General features: G+C 38.0%; 1 protein-coding gene across 1 annotated transcript in view; it reads left to right on the top strand.

The window, feature by feature from the left end:
• STXBP3 (syntaxin binding protein 3) overlaps positions 1-21,128 on the top strand; it is a 65,473-nt gene extending 44,345 nt beyond the window's left edge. Inside the window, exons 12-19 of the mRNA XM_049880189.1 lie at positions 4,400-4,465; positions 5,267-5,347; positions 9,102-9,240; positions 9,532-9,638; positions 10,299-10,391; positions 12,164-12,249; positions 19,508-19,656; positions 20,406-21,128. Of these exons, the coding sequence (XP_049736146.1) occupies positions 4,400-4,465; positions 5,267-5,347; positions 9,102-9,240; positions 9,532-9,638; positions 10,299-10,391; positions 12,164-12,249; positions 19,508-19,656; positions 20,406-20,500 (816 nt within the window). The 3' untranslated portion in view covers positions 20,501-21,128. The remainder of the gene's footprint in view (positions 1-4,399; positions 4,466-5,266; positions 5,348-9,101; positions 9,241-9,531; positions 9,639-10,298; positions 10,392-12,163; positions 12,250-19,507; positions 19,657-20,405) is intronic.
• Positions 21,129-22,773: the final 1,645 nt, after the last annotated feature.

Raw genomic sequence — 22,773 nt, 5'->3', positions numbered from 1 at the left:
TCTCTTGTTATGGGTCGGTTCAGATTTTCAACATCATTTTGTGTTAGTTTGGCTAGGTAGTGTGTTTCTAGAAATTTGTCCATTTCCTCTAGGTTTTCAAATTTGTTGGAATATAGTTTTTCATAGTACTCTGTTATAATCCTTTTTATTTCAGTTGTGTCTGTTGTAATGTCCTCCATTTCATTTCTTATTTGGGTTATTGAGTCCTCTTCTGTTTTTCTTTTCTCAGTTGGGTCAGTGATTTGTCAATTTTGTTGATCCTTTCAAAGAACCAACTTTTGGTTTTGTTGATTCTTTTCTATTCTCTATTTCATTATGTCTCCTCTGATCTTTATTATTTCCTTTCTTCTGGTGGCTGCGGGCTTCTTTTGCTGTTCTCTTTCTACTTGTTTGAGTTGTATAGCTAATGTTTTGATTTTATCCCTTCTTTTTTGATGTGTGCCTCTACTGCTCTACGTTGACCCTGAGGAATGCCTTTGCAGTGTCCCAAAGGTGTTTTCATTCTTGTTTAATTCTAAGAATTTTTTGATTCCATTTTTGATTTCTTCTATTACCCAGTGGTTTTTAAGCAGGGTGTTACTCAGTTTCCATGTAATAGATTTTTTTTCCTTGCTCTTCCTCTTGTTAATTTCTATTTTAATGGTGGTGTGATCAGAGAAGATACTTTGTATTATCTCAGTGTTTTAGATTTTGTTGAGGGTTGCCTTGTGGCCTAAGATGTGGTCTGTTCTAGAGAACAGTCCATGTGCCATGTGCAATGAAAAGAATGTGTACTTTCAGCTGTTGGGTGGAGTGTTCTATATATGTCTGTGAGGTCAGGTTGGCTGATTGTGGCCTTTAGATCATCTGTATCTTTGTTGAGTTTCTTTGTAAATGTTCTGTCCTTTACCGAGAGTGGTGTGTTGAAGTCTCCTTCTATTGTTGTGGGGCTGTCAGTTTCTCTTTTCGGTGCTGTTAGAGTTTGTTTTATGTATTTTGGAGCCCTGTCATTGGGTGCATAGATATTTATTATGGTTATGTCTTCATGATGGATACCGTCTTTAATCATTATATAATGCCCTTCTTTGTCTTTTATGGTGGTTTTTGTTTTAAAGTCTATTTTACCTGAGATTAGTATTGCCACTCCTCTTTTTTGGGTAGCTGTTTACTTGATATATTTTTTTTTCCATCCTTTGATTTTTAATAAATTTCAACCTTTTTTTCTAAGGTATTTTTTTTATCTCTAGTAGACAGCATATTGATGGATCCTGTTTTTTTAATCCATTTTGTCACTCTCTGTCTCTTTGTGGGTGCACTTAGACCATTTACATTCAGTGTAATTTTTGATAGGTGTGAGTTCATTGCTGTCATTTTGTAGTGCTTTTTTTTTTTTTTTTTCTCGTGGTGCTGACGTTTTCTTTGTTTCCGTTATTCTCCTATGCTGAATTCCTTTTGTTTCTGGATTTTTTGTTTTGTTTTGTTCATTTTGTACTGAGACTTTACATTGTTCTTCATTCTGATGAGTGGGTTTGTTAACTTTCTTTGTGGTTACCTTGAAATTTACCCTATTACCTAAGTCTGAACCAGTCTTTTATTACTTGGTGTTGCCTTGCCTTCCTCTCCATTAGAAAGTTTTGTACCTACACTGTTTATTCCCTCTTTTATTGTTCTGACGTTGTTGTCATTTACAGATTAATCTCTGTAGTTCCCTGTTGTAAATCTTTTAGTTTTGATTAATCCTTGAGAGTTCATTTTCTAGGTTAGTATCTGGCTGGTGTTATCTTGCATCTTAGATTCAGGCTGTTGTCTATTTTCAAACCAAAGGACTCCTTTTAATAATTCTTTTAAGTTTGGTTTGGTTTTCACATATTCCCTTAATTTCTGTTTATCTGGGAAATATCCTAATTTCACCATCATATTTGAACGAAAGTTTTGCAGGGTATATTATTCTGGGTTGGCAATTTTTTTCTTCCAAGGTTTTATATACGTCATCCCATTGCCTTCTTGCCTGCATGGTTTCTGTTGAGTAACCAGAGCTTAATCTTATTGTTTCCCCTGTGTGTGTGACTTTTTGTTTTTCTGAAGCTGCTCTCAGGAGTCTCTTTCTTCGTCTTTGGTTTTAGCGAGTGTGATTATGATATGCCTTGGTGATTTTCTTTTGGGATCTGTCCTATATGGGTTTCGTTGAGCTTCTCGGATGGCCATCTTTTCATATTTTGTGATATTAGGGAAGTTTTCTGTCAGCAATTCTTCAGTGATCCTCTCTGCGTTTTCCATTTTCTCCCCCTGTTCTGGAACTGCATGCACTTGCAGATTTTTGCTTTTGATTGTATGCCACATTGTTCTCAGGGTTTCTTCATTTTCCTTCATTCTTTTTTCTTATTTTTCCCCAAACAAAATGGTATCCAAGTATTTGTCTTCCGTTTCGCTGATCGTACCTTCCATTGTTTCAGACCTGCTCCTCAGACCTTCTCTGACATTGTCCGTTTCTGAAATATTGTTTATCTTTTGGATTTCTAGTTGCTGTTTTTGTGTGATTTCTAGTTACGGATTTATTTTGGCTTTTTGTTCCTGTATTATTTTCCTGACTTCTTCCATTGTTCTGTCTGTTTTTTCCCTGATTTTGTCTATTTTTTCCTCATTTTTCTCTGCTTTTTCTTCAACTCTTGGATAGCTGTATTAGAGATTTGAATTCCCTACCAGATAGTTCCAGTGCCTTTTCTCCTACTGGAAAGTCATCTGGCGTATTATTTTGGACGTCTATTGAAACCATCTTATCCTGATTTTTTAATATTGTCTGCTGTCTTCAGGACATTTGGTCATTATTTTCTTCGTTTATTGATTGTAGATTGTTTCATCCTGCTTTTTTGTTTCATTTTGGTCATCTGAGCAGGTGAGCTGGGTGTTGTGTTGTTTGCTCTTCAGTGGGCACAATAGTTCTCACCACCGTGTGCAGTGGGCAAGGCCAGTCGCTCTGCTATTGTGCAGCAGGGCAGGTCCAACAGGTGCTGTGTCTCCTGCTGGGAGCTCCATGAAGCTGCTTTCCTGTACTACCGGTATGCCGATCTCCGGCAGAAGTCCAAGATGGCAAATCCGTGCTGCATTAGCTGATAGGGGACCTCTACTCTGTATCTCTCCTTGCTCTCTGTTCTCTGTCAGTTTCTTATTCCATTTCGTGCTTGGTTGAGTTCTTTATCTCTTCATTTGATGGTTAGGGTTCCAGGATTGACGTTTAACTCTGTTTTACAGGTCTTTACTATAGAGGGACAGCGTGGTGCTTCTGTCTATAGCGCCTTGTTGGCTCCACCCTCCTCAAATATTGTATTTAGTTATAGGACATTCATTAGATTTTTTTTTTTAATTCTAATGCTTTGTTGAACTACTCTGTGTTTTCATCCATTTACTCCATCTTCTTCCTTGTCTTCTTTAATGTAAGTATGTTATTTTGAAGTCCTTGTTGGCTAACTCTAACATCTGGATCATCTTGGATCTGCTCTTATTGACTCTTTTATCACTTGAGTATTTTTTACTTTTTCCTGTTTCTCTTGTTATTTTTTATTGTGGATGATACATTGCAGAGGCCCTATGTTCTGTCTTCTTTACAGAGAGTGTCGTATTTTGTTCTAGCAGGCAATTAACTTTACTCATGAATGACCTTGATTCTGTTGAGATTTTCTGTTAAGTTTTGTTGCAGTTTTACCCTCAGAACTAAGGCATAATCCTAGTACTAAATGTGTAGAATACTCACCCCGTTTTCCGTAGGCTGTCTAGGTCAGGATGCCAGTGTTTTCTTAGCACTATGAAACCTTTAAAATCTCTGTCCATTGTTTAGCGCCCCCCAGCTCCAGAAGTTGTTTTGTACTTGACCTTCCAGAGTATTGCCCTGTACAATCCAGTTTAAGATTTAGCCAGGGATCCAAGGGTAACCTCTCTAAACATTTTTGGGTTGTGTTCTAGCTGACTACATCCTTTCTAGTACCTGCCTCCCAAACTTGACCTGAGCAACCCCAAACACTGACCTTTTCTTCCTACTGTGTTGCTTTCTACCTAGATTCTATTTCTTTCCACTGTGGTTTGAAAATGTGCCCAGGAAAAAGGCCAGGGTGATTGCAGTTCATCTTTTGTGATTCCCATTGCTCAAGGATCTCACCCGTGAGCTGTTTATTACCTGCTACCGGGAAACTGTTGTTTTATTTATTTTGTCCAATTATATTGTTTATGCAGGGTGAATAATTTTGATGTTGACTGCTTCATCATGACTGAAACTAGAAACCTCATGAATTTGTTTTCTTAAAAAAATTTGCCAAGTATTTAGTAAATTAACTAGATTTGGTAATATTTAAAACTCCAGGATTTAAAAGTTATAATATAGAATAACTGAATCATAGATTTACCTAAAAAATATTTGCTTTCTTCCTAGACATCACTTAGTGCTCTTGCCCAACTAATGAAAAAGATGCCCCATTTCCGTAAACAGATTACTAAGGTAAGCAGTATTGTCTATGAGATGCCTTATTATTTTTAGTTTATTGGTCCATCCAATTTTGTAATCAGACTTAGCAGTGTATGCTATGAAATACTTGGTGTTAGTTGTCCACTAAAACCTTACTCTAGGTCTGAGAAAATACTCCAAATATCTAAGCTTCCTAGTAATGTTTTATATATATATATATATATATATATATATATATATATATATATATCATTTATGCAAATCCAGCTTATACCTCTTTTATGTTTTTGTCTTGAACAGCCAGACAAAATAAGTTTAGTATTTATCCATATCATAAGAAAATTCCACAATGGGTTGATGAATGGTTGTTGTATTGCATGTTCCTTTAAATTAATAGTTAAAGGTATTAGTAGACTTAAGAGCAGGTAAGCAGTGTGGGCAGGCAAACTATTTTTCTGTTGTCCCAGTCATTCTTACGAATCACTGTAAGAATAATCTTTACACATTTTTTATCATGTTTCACTCTAGGCAAGAATCAGTAATATAAATTTTTAATTTTTGGTTGGACTTCAAGGGCCTTACTGTTTTTTTCTCACATGATTTTTCATTACTCACAAACTCAATACCAATTCAACTCTTCTATCTTATTTGTGATTGTCTATTGATTGTCCCCTGTAGATCATGTTATTTCTCACTTTTCTTTTTCTTGAGCTAGTTCCCTTGCTTAAATGTACCCTTTCCTCCTAACACTTTTTTTTAAGGCCCCTCAAAAGTTTATATTACCCAGCTGCACAAAAAAGAAAATGTTTTAAATGATTGATTCCTTTTTTTCAGCAAGTTGTCCATCTTAACTTAGCAGAAGACTGCATGAGTAAATTCAAGCCTAATATAGAAAAGCTCTGCAAAACTGAACAGGTATGTGCAGAGTCAGAAATGCCTATGTTCATAATAGATTCCAGAATGAACTTTTTGTAAGTTAAAACCTAACCGTTTGCTTGACACAGTGGCTGATTTCACAGAATCACAGAATCTCTCTTAGAGGGGGACCCACCTAGGAATTATTTTAAATATCATTCCCCACTGAACTATGTGCATGTATACACACAGGTTGTACCTCTAAATCCCAGGGAATCATGAGACTGCTAGGATAAGAACTCTACTATCCATCCTGGTTAGGTCGTACACAGACAGACACTTTACATAATGTTCCTGATTAAAAGCCACTATTTATAGTTTTGTTTATAGAAGGTAAACAGTAAACAATAGGAACAGGTTACTTACAGAAAGCAAACAGTAAACAACAGGAACAGATTTGAGGTGAATCAGACCAGTCTACCCCCACAAGTACCCCACTTAGCATTGTAGGAGAGGAACCCACCTATGTCTAAAAGGGGACCTGTTCACCCTTCCCAAATTACCCATTCCATTTCTGTGTCATTGGGCGGGCACACCATGGATTAGGTGGCAGCAGGTGTGTGTGTCAGCAGTGTTGCCAGCTTGGGTCAGGTGCGGCATGGCTGTATTTGTTTTCTCTCCATCTCTCTCAGTAGCTTTTCTTGGCTGTTCGTAGCCTTCTCTGCATATTGGTCCAGCTCTCAGCCAGCAGCTTTGGGACAATCCTGCGCCAGTGCCAGGGTTAGGTCAGCATTACAACAGCTCTCAAGGCAAAACTTTTATGGGCAACCCTTGTACAGTATATGCCAAAGCTTCTGTGGGCCTTCTTTTGGTCCCTTCAGGGCAGGCTTCCTCTTGGCCTTAGTGTTACAGCTGTTAGCACAGCTAGGGCATCTGCGGCTGCCAAGACAAGCCATGTCATCCCCACACTGCTGCTTGCTCTGATCAGGTGTCGGCCTGCATCAGCCCAGACTGCAGCTGCTTCATTTTTACGGGCATCCAGCTCTATTGGTGACGTCCTGCCCGGAGGTGCCTAGTTCCAGTCTGTGGGCCGACTCTGCCCATTGTTGTCATCTTCTCAGTTGGCCAGTTCTCCCACTGCTGCCATCCTGACTGCTTTCTGTCACTGGGCCCCTTCTGGACCTCTTTTGTGTTATCAGCTCAGTGTTACAGCCCTTGACCTATATTACAGCTCTTTTACTGGACTCTGAGAGGTTCTCAGGGAGCCCTGATGACGCAGCCATTAAAGCATTCAGCTGCTGACCAAAAGGTCGACAGTTGAAAGCACCATTCGTTCTGTGGGAGAACGATGTAGTGGTCTGCTTCGTAAAGATTGTTGTTGTTAGGTGCCATCAAGTCAGTTCTGACTCATAGTGACCCAGTAGGACAGAGTAGAACTGCCCCCTCGGGTTTCCAAAGAGTGACTGGTAGATTTGAACTGCTGACCATCTTCATTAGCAGCCAAGCTCCTAACCAGTATGTCACCAGAGATTACAGCCTTGAAAACCCTGTGGGACAGTTCTACTTTCTCCTATAAGGTCGATATGAGTCAGAATCCACTTGACAGCAGTGGTTTTGGTTTGAGTTAAGGAAGCTCTCAGCACAGGGACCCTGGACCCAAAGGACATACTCCTTTCCAGGCTTTTTGTTGATCAAGAGGTCCCCAGTTAACCTCTGTGAGATTGGCCACTAATATAGGCAAATTCCTTGTCAATTTCAGGGCTTTCCTAAAACCATCCAATTCCTTGGGCGGATTATAAACTGACCAATCCTTTTCGGTGAATTGCAGGTCACTTACGTGGATAACAAACCTTCTAACACTTGCAAGCCACTTATGCAGATAACAAACCAACTAACCTCTGCAAGGGCGTTTATGTGAATAGCAAACCAACCAATCTTTGGTAGATTGTAACCCAGCCAATCGTTTTGGGAGAATTGCAAACCCAGGGTCAGAAAGGCCACGTAAAAGAAACCCATTGCACCACACCCACTGATACTAACAAGTAGCTATACAGAATCATAGGAAACAGCCTCTCCTAATCTGTGATTATGCATATCTGGTTGATTGGGATGATTTAAGTTTTGAAGCTTCGTTTGAGGTAGTATTGTTGGCAGAAGTTTCTCTGGGGACACGGCATTTAATGTAGCATCCTTCAGAATTTCGAGTCCTCACTTATCAACTGTCCCATTATCCAACATTTCACATTTGTAACAATAGTAAAAAATCTACTACCAACTATTTTGTGCATTAATGAGGCAGCAGGCATGGAGGTTCCCTCACTTGAGGAGGGCCTCCGGGCAACCTCTTGCCGGTGGGGGCACCACATCCAGCTGCCATGCAGGGCCGTTCTCCTGCATGGCCACAGCCTCTGGGCAGACACTCAGGCAGCAGCAAGCCTGTTCTGCATTTCCCTGCTTCTGTGCCACCCGAGGCCCTGCAGCTTAAAATTGGGGTGAGGTGGGAAGGGAGGGAAGAAAGAGGCATTAGAGAGTGTGTTTGGAAGAAATGTGTGCAAGTATAACGACATCCCAAAGTGAGCCGAGCTGCGCCTGAGGCTTCCGCCTCAGTGGGGCCAGGTGTGCGACCAGGCTCCCAGTGTCCTAGCAGAAGGCAGAGCAGGCTTCAGGATTGTGAACACAGGGATTACAGAGGTGGGAGTGGAACCCTGGAGGGAAGCTCTGACCCAACACAGGAGGAGGGTGAAGTGGTTAAGCCATAGGCCTTCCAGTCACATAGCTTGGCTTTATCCAGCTTTGTCTCCTCCAAGCCTCCGTCTCTGCAGAGGAATAATCCGTAACTGGACTCATCACAGTGATCAACACATCAGTAAATCTTAGCTGTTATTATTTTCTATATTAAAAAATAATTGGACAAATGGATGGTCAGAAAACAAAACAGAAAAACCCGTTTTAGCATAATGCTGATTTTCACACAACAACTTGGTCTTTGGAACCTAACCGTGCTGATAAGTGAGGAGTGTGTGTAATGCCTCAACTGTTTAGATGAGTACTGGCTACTAGAAGTAATAATGCAAGACACATGTCATTTTAAATTTTTTAGTAGCCACATTAATATGTAAAAAGGAATAAGTGCAATTGATTTTAATAGTATATCTTATTCCCAATATATCTAAAATGTTATCATTTCAACATGTAGTCAATATAAAAATTATTAATGATATATATCTTGGATTCTTTTTTTAATATCAAGTTTTGAAAAATTTATATTTACACTTATAAACACATTGCCATCCAGTTGATTCCAACTGATAGTGACTCTATAGACAGAGTAGAACTGCCCCATAGAGCCTCCAAGGCTGTAATCTTTATGGAAGCAGACTGCCACATCTTTCTCCTGTGGAGTGGCTGGTGGGTTCAAACCGCCAGCCTTTTGGTTAGCAGCCGTGCACTTAACCACTGTGCCACCAGGGGTCCTTATATACACTTACATCTTTAATTCAAACTAGCCACATTTCAAGTGCTCAGTAGCCACATGTGCCTAATGGCTACTGTATTGGACAGCACAGATTTGGGTTAATGATTTTCTTCTTCTCTGATTTATTTTTTGACCTTTTACATTTTTTACAATCAGTAATTTACAAATGATGCTCACATTTTCCTGTGAAGCGTGCCGTTAAAGTTTGGCAAGATTTAATAATAAAAAAAAATTTTTATTATTTTTATTTATTTATTTATTTAGATTTAATAATAGACACTCTTAACTAAAGGATTAGTTTGGATTATAGAGCATTGACTACATTTTATTTTCATGAAGGACCTGGCACTTGGAACTGATGTAGAAGGACAGAAAGTGAAAGATTCTATGCGCGTACTCCTTCCAGTTCTACTCAACAAAAATCATGATAATTATGACAAAATAAGAGCAATTCTACTTTATATCTTCGGTATTAATGGTAATGGGGATTTTATTTATTTTCGTGAATGTTTTAAAATACCCAGCTCTGAAATAAATATTAAATAAGTGGTCTACTTTGATCATGAGAGGATCTTAGAAAATTCAAAGGTAGTAGCTGAAGTTGGTTGAGATAAATAAGAAGAAAAATATGAAATTGGGGGGAGTTTGAAGGGGATATAATTTGTTTACTTTTTATTTAAAAAGCTTTTTTCATGGGTACCATCTAAAACCTAGAAATGACTACAGCAGCAATTACGGGATTATGCACTCACGTTTTTACTTCCCTAAGGAACGACGGAAGAAAATTTGGACAGGTTGGTCCAGAATGTAAAGATAGAAAATGAGAGTGATATGATTCGTAACTGGAGTTACCTTGGTGTTCCCATTGTCCCCCAAGTAAGAAATCTTACATTCTGTGCGTACTTATATACATGTTTATATACATGTGTGGCCGTTTGCATTAAATATGTTTACGTATGTGTTAATCCATGTGGATAGCCTTCTTTATGTCATTTTATAGATTTTGATTGTAAAATTTTGTTTTCCATATATCATTAATTTGGACATACATACTTTTCTAGTGAATTTGTATTTTATGGCTTCTATTGCTATCTACTATTTATGCTTTTCTCTGTGTGATTCATTTATAGCAATTTTCAGGTTTTCGTTATACATTATTTAACCTTTATTTTAACTAATACAGCACAGAAAATAACTGTATGTTCTCTGGTTTAACAAAATTTAGATTCGAAGTCAAATTTTGAAACGACTCTGTTTAGAATCTCACTCTTTCCATCAAGTTTTATAGTACTTTGAGTAAACCTATATTCTGACACTATTATGAATTTTAGCATTAAAGCACAACGTGCTGTTTGGTGAAGTTATATGACCAAAGTATTCTGGGTTTTTTGTTTTAAGCAGGCAGTTCCACTCTTTGTTTTAAGTCAAATACAGCATAATATATGTGGTAAATTAAATATCTTTGTTAGAAAATATAATAAGTGAATATCACTGAATAAATTACTGGTTTTAAAGTTTATCATCTGATTATATTAGTCCCAACAGGCCAGACCATCAAGAAAGGATCGATCTGCAGAAGAAACTTTTCAGCTTTCTCGATGGACACCATTTATCAAAGATATTATGGAGGTAAAGATCATTAAATGCTTACTTCTACCCCAGGCACCCACTGGAGAGTATTCTTTACCTTTCACGTTTATTTGTCAGTCTGAATGTATCTTCTGGGCAGGAATTATCTGCAGTGCTAGGACGATTCATCAAAGCAGGTTGTATCTGGGGTCAAGGAAGGAAAGGAAACTCTTGAAGATTCTTTTCTTAGAGACCTAAAACAAACTCACACCGCTTACTGCCTAAAAATACATAAAAAAAACTAAAAACCAAGTTTTATGAAGAAAGTACTGGTATAATTTTAAATTACTATGTGTGTCATTGGAAACCCTGGTGACATAGTGGTTAAGTACTACGGCTGCTAACCAAAAGGTCAGCAGCTCAGATTGACCAGGCGCTCCTTGGAAACCCTATGGGGCAGTTCTACTCTGTCCTATAGGGTCGCTATGAGTTAGAATCTACTCAGTGACAACAGGTTTTGTTTTTGTTTTTTATGTATCATAAACAAAAAAATTTATTGGAAAGTTCAACAAATAACATCTTTATACGTACTGCTATTAGAAATTATTAGATTCCAAAATTCTTGGAAATGTATTTATGATTGAAATGTAAACTTGACTATAGTATTGGCATTAGAGCAACAGACGGTTGATACTTAGCACTATTGCTTTTAGAAAACAGTACTGAATTTTAGGAGATGGGGGTAATAATGGTCTCACACTGTTTCATCTTAAACAGGTCAGTAAACTTTTGTTTAGAAAATGAATAAAAACTACATTATGAGCTCAACAAAATCATTACACCAATTCTTCAGTCAAAATCATATCACTCACACATGCTTAATCATAGATTAAAAAAATCTAAAGAATTTAGACTGTGTTTTCCACAACCTAAGATATTATTTCCTTTCCCACATTAAGAATGTAGAGCTAAGTAGTTTCTCATGGCTAGTATTTTTAAATAAGAATTGACTTTCTTGAACCCTTTAACAAGGATTTGCATGCTTAATTTAGAAAATCCACATTTGATTCAGTGGAAATCTTAGGACTTCAGGATTTCTCTTAAATTTTGTTTCTTCCTTGTAGTCTCATTGAAATATTTAATACCATTTGTTTATGCCATTTGTACCATATGCTATAAAGCATGGTCTCCAGATATTTTAAATTATGCACACTGAACAATAAAAATGTGAGCATGAACCAATCCACTGGACAACACGCAACAGCAACAACGTACTAATAAAACATACATAATCTATGAATATAGCATATTTATACACGTAAATACATCATAAAATATAAAATTTAGAAAGAAAAATTTTAAAGATGAAAAAGAAAATTTCCCCTACCCCTTACATTGTCTTGAGTACTTCCAGGCCAGGTGTATACATCTATTTTAGAGTCCACTACTTTGAAAGGCCAAAGCCTGGACTCTGGTCGCTCAAGAGTTATGTCAGGATTAGGATGGTATTTAGAAATCCCAACCACTTTGGAGGTATCGAAGTCCTAATGATGTGCCTGGAATCCACACAACAGTGTGATGACCCATCAAATGAAGAAATGTAGGCATGCAGTAAATACTGGCTTAGTAAGTAAATGATTGCATTAAATGTCAAAACAAGTAATATTTGTGAGTTACAAAATGAGGGCTAATCTTATTTCATTAAACATTTATATATCTTTATATTCCCTAATGACAAATAGAAGTTTTGACCTTTTTGCAGTACAAACAGAAAAAAATGTCCTAGAATTCACAGCATTTTCTTGATGGTGTTAACTCTTTTTCTTCCCTAGGATGCCATTGATAACAGATTAGATTCCAGAGAATGGCCATATTGTTCCCAGTGTCCAGCAGTATGGAATGGCTCTGGAGCTGTGAGGTAAAAGCTATAAATGAAATGAGTGAAATTTTCAGTATGATATTGCAAACTAATTACAGATATGCATCGCTTAACATCCCTTTGGCCAAGGCCCAACTGCATATAAATCTGTGGTCCCGTAAGGTTATAATAAACCTGCTGCCTTTGAGTTGATTTCCACTCATCGCGACCCTATAGGACAGAGGAGAACTGCCCCATAGGGTTTCCAAGGAGTGCCTGGCGGATTTGAACTGCCAACCTCTTGTTTGGCAGCCATAGTACTTAACCACTATGCCACCAGGGTTTCCAGGGTTATGATAGAGTTCAGAAATCCTTATCAGAGAATGGGATGTAGGGGATGTACTTTGCTAAGTACTGAGATTCCATCTGCCTCTCACCAGCTCTGGGGGTCTCGTGTCTGCCTCAGCCCTGAGGCCCATCCACATCTGTCTGTCCCACCACGCTCACCTCAGGCAGGGACCATGCAGGTTCAACCGGAACTACCAAGGGGGATGCCCCGCTGGGCCTGGACATGCTGCACATTACATCCCGGCTTAGGCTGCAGCTCCTCCCATGATGGCAATGGCCGAGTGATCCAGTCTGAGGCAGTGGTGGGAGGAGGAGGCGGCAAGGTAGCTGGGGGTGGAGGCAGAGGATGGGCAAGTGGAGCTGGAAGAGTTGAAAGCCCATTAGGTGGGGTGGGGAAGGCAGGCAGGAAGGAAGGGAAAGGAGGCAGCTGGCTGGATGGTGAGCAGGCCGCGGTGGGCGGACAGGGGCCGGATGCGGATCCCAGAGACCAAGCAGTGACCACCCAGGAACAGCAGTGGTAGAGCCGAAGTTTTCATGAAGTCCTTTGGCAGGATGGTGCGGGTCTGTACCGCACACCTCTCTCCTGTGTATAATACGGTGCTCGCACAATGTCCAAAGCACGTAACGTCCTATTTCACAGAACATATCTAAAAGTTAAGAGATGTATACCTGTATTGAAATGGAATGCGGGTACCCTGTTATATTTGGTAAGTCTCTTGAAGCATGTAGCCATGTGAGAGACAGTTGTTTTTTTTGTTTTTTTTTTAACCTGTTTTAAGTGAGTCTTGATAAGCAATATAAAACATATAAAACGAAAAAAAAAAAAAACCAAACCCAGTGCCGACGAGTCGATTCGGACTCATAGCAACCCTATAGGACAGGGTAGAACTGCCCCGTAGGGTTTCCAAGGAGCACCTGGTAGATCTGAACTGCTGATCTTTTGGTTAGCAGTCGTAGCAATTAACCACTACGCCACCAGGGTTTCCAAGCGATATAAAGGCATACTTAATTGTATTTTGTAACTAAATCAGAGAGATCCACCTCCCCCTGCTTTTTTTTTCCTCTACATAGCATAAGGCTTAAAGCGATAGCTTTTTTGGTGATGAAATTTTTGAAACATAAAGATATGTAGTTTAATACATACCCTTATACTCAATGTCCAGTTTAAATATATTATGAGTACAATTCAAGCTTACTGTATATCCCTCCCTGATTTTATTATTTTCCCTTTCTTGAATTTGGTGTTTATCATTCACTTATATGGCTTTTTTTTTAAGCATATATTTGTATTCTAAACAATGTATAGAGTTGTGTTTTGTAAGATTTTTTTTCTTTGTCTTTTTGGCTTTCAGCATTTTAACTGTGATATATTTAGACATCGTTCTCTTTGTGTTTAGTCTACTTAGGGTTTGTTGCATTTCTTGGATCTGTAAGTTGATAATTTTCATCAAATTTGGGAAGTTTTTGGCCATTAACTTTTCAAAATTTTTTCTTGCTCCTTTCTCTTCCTCTCTGCTGGAACTCCCATTACACTGATGTTGGAAGATTTGAGATTGTACCATAGGTCACTGAGGTTCTGTTTAGTTTACTCTTTTCTTTCTCTGTTCTTCAGATTTGATATTATCTGTCAATCCGTGTTCAAGTTCACTGACCTTCTGCCATCTCAAGTCTGCCGTTGAGCCCATCTAGTGAATTTTCAGTTATTGTACTTCTCACATTTAGAACTTCAGTTTCTACCCTACTAGTTGACTCATTAGCATATTTTTCTCTAATTCTTTGAACATATTTATAGTAGCAGCTTTGAAGTCTTTGCTAAATCTATCATCTTGGTCTACTCGAGTCAGTTTCTGATGACTTCTTTTTTTCCCCAAAGTGTGGGTCACAGTTTCTAGTTTCTTTTCATGTCTACTAATTTTTTATTGAAAACTGAACTTTTAAATATTGTACCCATGGTGAATTTTTGTCTAATAACTTGAATGGGCTTCAAATGTGGAACCTTTCTCTTCTGCAGTATGTAGCCACTCATGTCTTTACTGAATTTTTTTATTTTTATTTTTTAGTATGACTTCCTAGTGGTTACCACTGTATCTGTATAGTTTAGAGGTCAGCCAATTAATTATCTGGGCAGAGATATGCTTAGATACCTCAAGCCCATAAGGCTTCCATCCCCTGCTGATCAAGCTGAGTGAGGGATGCATTCCAAGTAACAGCCAGTTCTCACGTCTCCGTTTTCTTTCATTTTTACCCTGTCCTTTCTCAGGTTTCTCCCATACATGCATTTTAGCAGTCAGCCAAGGAACTTGTCTGCATTCTTACCTCTAGGGTTTCCCTGTTAAATTCTGGCTGATTTGCCGGAATCAAATCTGGACCTTAGCTGCCAAGGCTGAGGTTTTTTCCCATCTACTCTGAGCCAAGTTTGCCATTTTTAACCACCAAAACTGCAGATTTTCACACTCCCCATGCCATCTACCTCAAATCAAATCTTTCACGTCTGGGAACACAGCACAGCCAGCCTCAGGTCAGCAAAGCTATAGTTTTTGCCAACTGAGCTGGGGGACGATGGGTACAGCTGCAGGCTAGAAGGCCACATACTCACCCCCACCATTCTTACCCGATATTCTAACAGATATGCAAGAGTAAATGCTTCTCAGTTTGTTGTCTGCCTGTGGTCACTTTCCAGTAACCCGAAAGGATTGTTTTTGACAATTTCATGAAGGTTTATACTTGTTTTCTTGGAGAAGAATCACCTTGCTACCTTATTCCACCAATATCACAAGTCCTCTGTATAAACGATGTCCTATTTGTACATATTGTTCTGCACCTTGCCCTTTCCCCCCTCAGCATTATATGTGAAATGTATCCCAAGTTGATACACAAAACTGTGTTCATTAATTTTTACTGCTGGTTGGCATATAGTTTTATGAGTATCACAATTTATTCATCTACTTTAGGTTGTGTCAAAATGGCACCATCACAAATCATATACAGTGAGCATTTTTACATATCTTAGTACTTTTTTTTTTTTACATATCTGTATGTATTTGAGTGTTTCTCTAAGGTCCTTCTCTTGGGCTAAGGACTTATTCTTTAGTTTTGTTTTATTTTTTTCTTTTCTACTAGTTTGAAAGTTATACATTCTATTTTTATTTCCTATAGCAGTTATCCTTAGAATTTTAATACACATGATTGATGCAGTGAAGTCTAAGGTTAATTAGTATCTCTTCCATTTTCTTGATCAATACAAGAACCTTAGAGCAAATATAATTCAATCCATACTACCCTTAAATATTATTTTGATAGCCTATTTTTGTTTACTTTGTGTTTTTACTTCCCAAGTTAATAATCAGCATTATTATTGTATCTGTATATTTACCAATTACATGCTTACCACTCATTCTTACATCCCCTTTTTTGTGGGCTCAGTTATCTCCTTTCTGAAGTATTTCCTTCAGAAGTTCCTTCAGTGAGGGTCTGTGGGTGGTAAAGTCTTTATGGTTTTGTTTGTCTGAGAATACTTCATTTTGTCCTCGTTCTTACGTGATAGCTTTAGCCAGCTATGACTTTCTAGGTTCACAGTTATTTTCACTCAAAAGTTTGAGGTGCTATCCTGATTTTTCTAAGGTTCTGTTTTAGCTTTTGGAAAGATGCAGGTGTGTGCGCATGCAGGCACGCTTTTGTGTGTGCGCATTTGTAGGTAATTTGCCTTTTCTTTCTGATTGCTTTTGGTCTTTGGTGTTCTGTACGTTCCCTATGCTTTGTCCATGTAAGGGTTTATTTCTGTTTCTTTTCCTTGGAATTTATTTCCTGAATCTGAGTATTCATCTCTTTCAGAAATTCTTCAAATATTCCCATTTCTGAGTCTTTCGTTAAAATTTCTTATTCTATCTTCAGTGTCCCTTAATCTCTCAAATTTTTGTCCCTTTGACTTTTTGTATTTCATTCTGGAAAATTTTCTTCAGATTTAGTTTTCAGCTTTTTCTCATTTAAGTGTGTGTCTAATCAGCTAGGTAAGCTATTTTTTGAGTTTTTAATTTCAGTGATTTTCCATTTTAGAAGTTCTACTTGTTTCTTTTCAAATATGCTTGGGTTTTTTTTATTATTTATTTTGTCGTGTTTTCTGCCCTACCTTATTACCCTTGATCATTTTAAACATAATTTATAATCTGTATCTAATAATTTCAATATCTGACATTCATTGCAGTTCTGCTTTTTTTTTTTACATTCTGGAATTTTGCTTTTTATTTCTGCAGACGCTCATGGTTGATTATTTCCTCGTGTATTTTATATTTTTGGATCCTGAGCTCATTTCAGTAGCCAGGGTTGAAAGTAGTTCTCTTCAGAGAGGTTCTGCATTTGCTTCTGCCGGGCCTAGAGCCTGTTTTTCACATCTGTTAATTTCTCAGCTTGGGGTTTCTGAGACCATGAAGGCAGCGGAAATGAAAACCCAAAACTCTGATGAGGGCAAGCAAGTCTGTGGCTCAGAATTATTAGGGGAAGCTTTTCTTTGTCATTTTCCTATGACTTTGAGTTTCCTGACCTTATGTGGGGGTATCAGTTCCCAATCCCTACCTTGCACAATACCCAAGGTTTTTATCTCCTCTGCTTATATAAGTGAAACGCCCAAGCCCTTTGTTTACTAAGATTAGAAAACACTCCACAAGGCAGCCAGAATATCAACTCAGCTTACTGCTCTAGCTTTTAGCTTCTTTTTTATTATTGATCCCTGGAGATTTCTCTTACTTGCTTACTTTCAGCTGATAGGACCAGCAGTATACCACTTACTTTTTGTAACTCTGGGGTTCGTTGGGAAGCTGCTGTCCCAATGGCAGTATATGCTGCTGGCAGGCAGGTACCTGTATAACTGTTGAAATGGAAGAAATGGGTGTATGCCACAAGTTACTGTGTTTATATGGTATTGTGTGAGGTGTCTGAATTTTTGGTAGGAAAAGTAGAAATTTTGTAAGTTTTTATGTGGCACACATATGTACCAGTGGGCTGTGGTGGGACTCGGGGGTAGAATTAGTGGTATAACATATATGCCACTAAGCACTACAAGTAGGCTTGTGGGAGAGGGCAAGAAAAAAAATCTATACTGTCTACCAAAAGGAAATCCTGGTGGTGCAGTGGTGAAGTGCTACAGCTGCTAGCCAAAAGGTCAGCAGTTTGAATCCACCAAGTGTTCCTTGAAAACTCTATGGGGCAGTTCTACTTTGTCCTATAGGGTCGCTATGAGTCGGAATCGACTTGATGCCAGTGGGTTTGGTTTTGGTTATCTACCAAAAAGTCGGACCCGCTCAATAATTCAACATGCTTCCATTAATAAAAACGCATGATGTCAACAAGATACTCAAAGTAGAAAATAACTGGGTCTTATTTTAACCATTATTTCTTAAGTGTTTGTAGAGGGAGATTTCTCAGGATCTAGGGATCTACTCATTATTTTTGTATCTCCCAGAGTACCTGAAATTGCTCTTCAGAAGTTTAGAAATTAGTAGCATTTTATAATTGTTTTTAGCAATATTATCTCCTTACCTTTGCTTTCTTACTCTATTTCTCTCTCTCTTTTGAAAAAGTTTTTAAACCAAAGTTGCATTTTTAGTATGTCTTTCACTTATTTTTGAATGGGAACAAGAGGATATCTTGTTCTGTTTCATCTTTCAAAACCAACTACTAATTCTCTTTATTCTTACCTGTTGTCCACTACCTCTTCATTCCTTAAGGTGGTAAATGGAAATGATCATCCCAAAGGCTAGACTAAAAACATTAAATGTTTACTCTGAGATCCTATATTACAGGGCCTTAGAGGTCATCTAGAAAAGTGGTTTCTCAAATAGTTAACGGTAGTTACAACATGAGTAGCAATGATGTATTGAGTTCAGGAAGAAAATATCGGATTTTCTGTTGTACTTACTTTTATCTAAAAAAGAAAAAAATTAAGCTTTACTACATTATATACAAATATAATTTATAAATTAATATGTGTTTTTAAATGTATACAAATGTTTGTTTTTTAATATATATTTACTTTTTAAATAAAAGCAGAAAATTTTTACCAGTGGGATATGGGAACAAAAGAAGTTGAGTCCTATGATGGAGAGCAAGGCCGTCGAATAGAACTCTCTGTGATAATGAAAATGTTTTACATCTGCAGCATCCAGTGTGATAGCCACTAGCCACATGTAGCTCCTGAGCACTCGAAATGTGGCTAGTGCGACTGAGGAACTGAATTTTTTATTAATTAATTTAAATGGGCTTATGTTTTTTTTTATGTTGCTAGTGGCTACTGTATTGGACAAGGCACATCTGTAGCAATCTGGGGGGAAAATTGTAGAAATAATGGCAGTTTATTTGTTGAGTGCTTACCAGGCACCAGTTTCTGTACCTAGTGTTGTGTACATGATTTCATTTAATCCTTAAAGCAACCCTTGAGGTTCGGGTGATGTTAAGTAACTGCTGAAGATCATACCGTGTTAGAAGCAGTCAGGCTTGGAGCTCAGGTCACACTCCAACGCTCAGCCTCCTACCGTCATGCCTTTCTGGATCCCAGCAGAGGACAGCCCAGTACCACACCAGATCCAAATCTGTCTGCCCGCTCCACTGCCATGTTTCAATGCCACTCCCCCCATTTTTTTTTTTTTAATTGTAAAGAAGCCTCAGTCTTTTCAGGTATATTATTTTTTCCTATGAAATAAATAAGAGAGGCTGTTAGCTTTATTTTGAAAATGAAAATGCTGAGACCAATTTTGAGTGATTTGTCCAACTCTGTATTGGAACCAAATTGAAACTTGAAGGAAGTGGGGCTGTCCTGCCTAATTTTTGGTGTTCTGTTCAACCGCAGTTTAAGGCGTTTTCTTAAGATCAAAGTAACTGGTACCAAATTTGAATTTAGTTAAGTTAAGCTTTTTCAAAAGTCTGCAAGCAATATGGCTTGGGAAGTATTTTTAACGTACTTGTGTTTTTTACTTTTTAGTGCTCGCCAGAAACCCAGAGCTCATTATTTAGAGGACCGAAAAAATGGGTCAAAGCTGATTATATTTGTAATTGGAGGAATTACATATTCTGAAATGCGCTGCGCCTATGAAGTTTCTCAGGCACATAAATCCTGTGAAGTAATTATTGGTAAGGCTTTTATTTTCCTCTTTTCTATTTTTTTTAAAACAAACTGTAAATAAAAAATATATAAATATAAAAATTTATCGTCTTTTACATTTAGGACTAAATTGTTGATTGTTAAAAAACACAAAACGTAAATTTTAGTTTTAAGAATTTCAACCAGAGCCAAAAAACTAAAAACAAACAAAAAAAAACCCATTGCCATCGAGTTGATGCCAACTCATAGCGACCCTATAGGACAGAGTAAAACTGCCCCATAGGGTTTCCAAGAAGTGGCTGCTGGATTTGAACTGCTGACCTTTTGGTTAGCAGCCGTAGCTCTTAACCGCTACATCACCAGGGCTCAAAACCAGTGATAGGAAAATCATTCCATTACTGCATCACTCTCTTGATCCACAGAGGCACAGGATCAGTACATCAGGTCTCTGTCTGCAGCATTGCTTACGGGTCCTCTGTTATTGAACGATGACTTTTGCTGTTGTTTGGCGTTGATACAGTAATCCCCAGTTTTGCTCTTCAGTATACTGACACAGAGTAGACAAAGTACTGTGAATGGGCAGTGTCTCTGAAGGGTTATTGAGCATGCTCAATAAACAGCAAGGATTGCAGTACTGTAGGCAGATTTTCAGAAAAATGCCCTAAAGAAATTTTGTTAAATTGTCCCAAGCGACTGCACTTTGCATATTTGAAGGACAAGCCAATATATTAAGCCAAGGAAAACCCGATTTCTGAAAAGCTACCTTTTCCTCTACCAGGTTCTACGCATATTTTAACACCCAAAAAGCTGTTGGATGATATAAAGATGCTGAATAAATCCAAGGATAAAATCGCCTTTATTAAGGATGAATAAGTTTTTTGTTTCTTTATTGGAGGATTCTCATTAATATGTTCAATTAAAATAGATAAAGAAATGTTGCTATCATATAATTTAAATAATGTAAATATTTTTATGGAAAGATAACTTTCTAAAAATATTTCTGAAGGGAGTGTTTATGACTACCTGTCATTGGGTTTGTCAGTTTAAATATTGCTGCTTGGTATACGGTGAGAAGAAATGTTAAAATGCCTTCTAAAAGAAAATCTTTTACCTTTAGAGCAGACTCTAGTAGAATTGGGTAATTTTCACAGCCACCTATGTACATACTAATTACTTGTTACTTATCTAAGTGTCCTATGCGGAAGAATACTGTTTTGAAAAAGAATGATTTTAAATGAAGAGATTGCAAAAGTTAAAATTGTAAATGTGTATGTATGATAGATTTCTATAAATACAGTTCTCTTTCAACTGAAATTATTTCTTTTATGTATAAAATAATTCGTTGTCAATAATAGAAATAAAGTGGTAGTTACTAGTTACTAGCTAGGTAACTTCTCCAGAACACAATTTTATACAGTTTTGAAATCATGAATGTTTAAATTAGGAAACAGAATAATCATGAACATTCTAAGAGAAAATAAATATATAATTGCAAAAATTATCTTTCTCGGTTTTTTTTTTGGGTCAAAGGGGAAGTTGGGGACTTTTAAAAAGTTTTAAATGAGAGAGTTACAAAGAAGAAAAAGAATTATTGAAAACCTAAATGTGCAGAGAAACACCAAAAATGAGTGTAACAGAATACTTTTATTGTAAGGATAAGACAGAGGTCCTTAGGCTGTGGAAAATTCCACTGCCTCAAGCAGCGTGCTTGGCACGCCCCGTCCCATGGCTTTACGTTAGAATCCTGGTTCCTTTGCTTGGCATGCCCCGTAACTTTGCGTTAGAATCCTGGTTCCTCCTCCTTAACTGCTGCCCCGAAACTAGATGAAATTGACAGAAACTGGTTTAGGCGCCATGTTGGCATTCAGGATAATCTTTTAGCTCATTAAATGCTTCATGCATAGTAACCTCACCACCTCTGGGTGGAGTTTAACCACCATTTTCTGAACATATGATGCATGACGTTATATGTAAACCCCATTGCGCCTGCGTGGTATGATTAAGAATGTTGCCGATGTAACTTGCATGAACTTCCTACTCGTAAACCCCTTAAAGGTAACCTTTCTCCTCAGGTTGAATAGTCTTAGCGGCGGCAGCTCTGACTGCTCCTTTCCCTGCACAGTGAAATAAAGGTGCCTTTCTACTCTCCCACCTCGGTCTCATTTATTCTCTGAGACAAGTCGCACTAAGCAGAACCGGGAGTTTCCACCCGGCTACAAGTAGAATTCAAATTGGAACGTTTCGGGAAAGCCAGGACAGTGAAAGTGGGTTATATAAGTCATCGTCATGTTAATTTCTCAGAAGATAACATCAGAGCACAGGCAGGGTTCCAGGGTTGGTGGGTTGGAGGAAGAGTCACTAAGGACTTGACATACATTTTCCAGTCAGACCCTGGGGTTCCTGCTCCTGGAAGCCAGCCTGCATATGGATAATTTGCTAAAAGAGCCCAATGCTTAAGGCAAAATGATCTCAGCTAAGCTGCTCACTTGGCTGTTGTTTGACTTGAAGGTGACTAGGAAAACAGTTCCTTAAAGGCCCAAGGTTCGAAAGGACACCTAAGGGCAGTGGCCTGAGCAGGCCACCCCCACTCCAGAGACCCAGAGATCTAGATTCCAGGAGAATCAAATCGGTTTGTCAGAATGCACTTTAGTCTCCCTACCCAGGTAATACCTGTTTGTTTGTTTTTAAATAAATACCTGTATGAGGCTAAATAACATAAGGATGTATCTGTAGATGTGTACGTGTATGTGTTCTACAAGGGAACATCTACATTTCAAATCTTTCCTCATGTGGTGGACCACAATTTATATGTCACTCGTTTTCAGAGTTTTGCTCTTACAGATAATGCCACAGTGAATTATTTGGGCACTTACCTTCACAGACTTACACAAATATTTCCATAATGTAAATTCCTAGCAACGACGTAGCTGATCAAGGAATTATGCATTTAAAATATTGATAGATACCAGCACATTTTCTTCCATAAAGGCCTCACTTTGTAGCCTTGCAACAGTGGGTGACAGTGCCTATTTCATGGTAGCGTCACAAGCTGTATAATAAAGAGTTTGGCCTTTGTCCCAGGTTCCTGGGAGATCATCTCTAAACCTGTATAATAGAAAAAAATTGGCTAGCATTTGTCCCCAGTT

This window comes from Elephas maximus, chromosome 3, assembly GCF_024166365.1.
Source record: "Elephas maximus indicus isolate mEleMax1 chromosome 3, mEleMax1 primary haplotype, whole genome shotgun sequence".
Classification (NCBI taxonomy): Eukaryota; Metazoa; Chordata; class Mammalia; order Proboscidea; family Elephantidae; genus Elephas; species Elephas maximus.
Note: the sequence above shows the minus strand (reverse complement) of the source record. Positions and strands in the feature narration are given on the sequence as shown.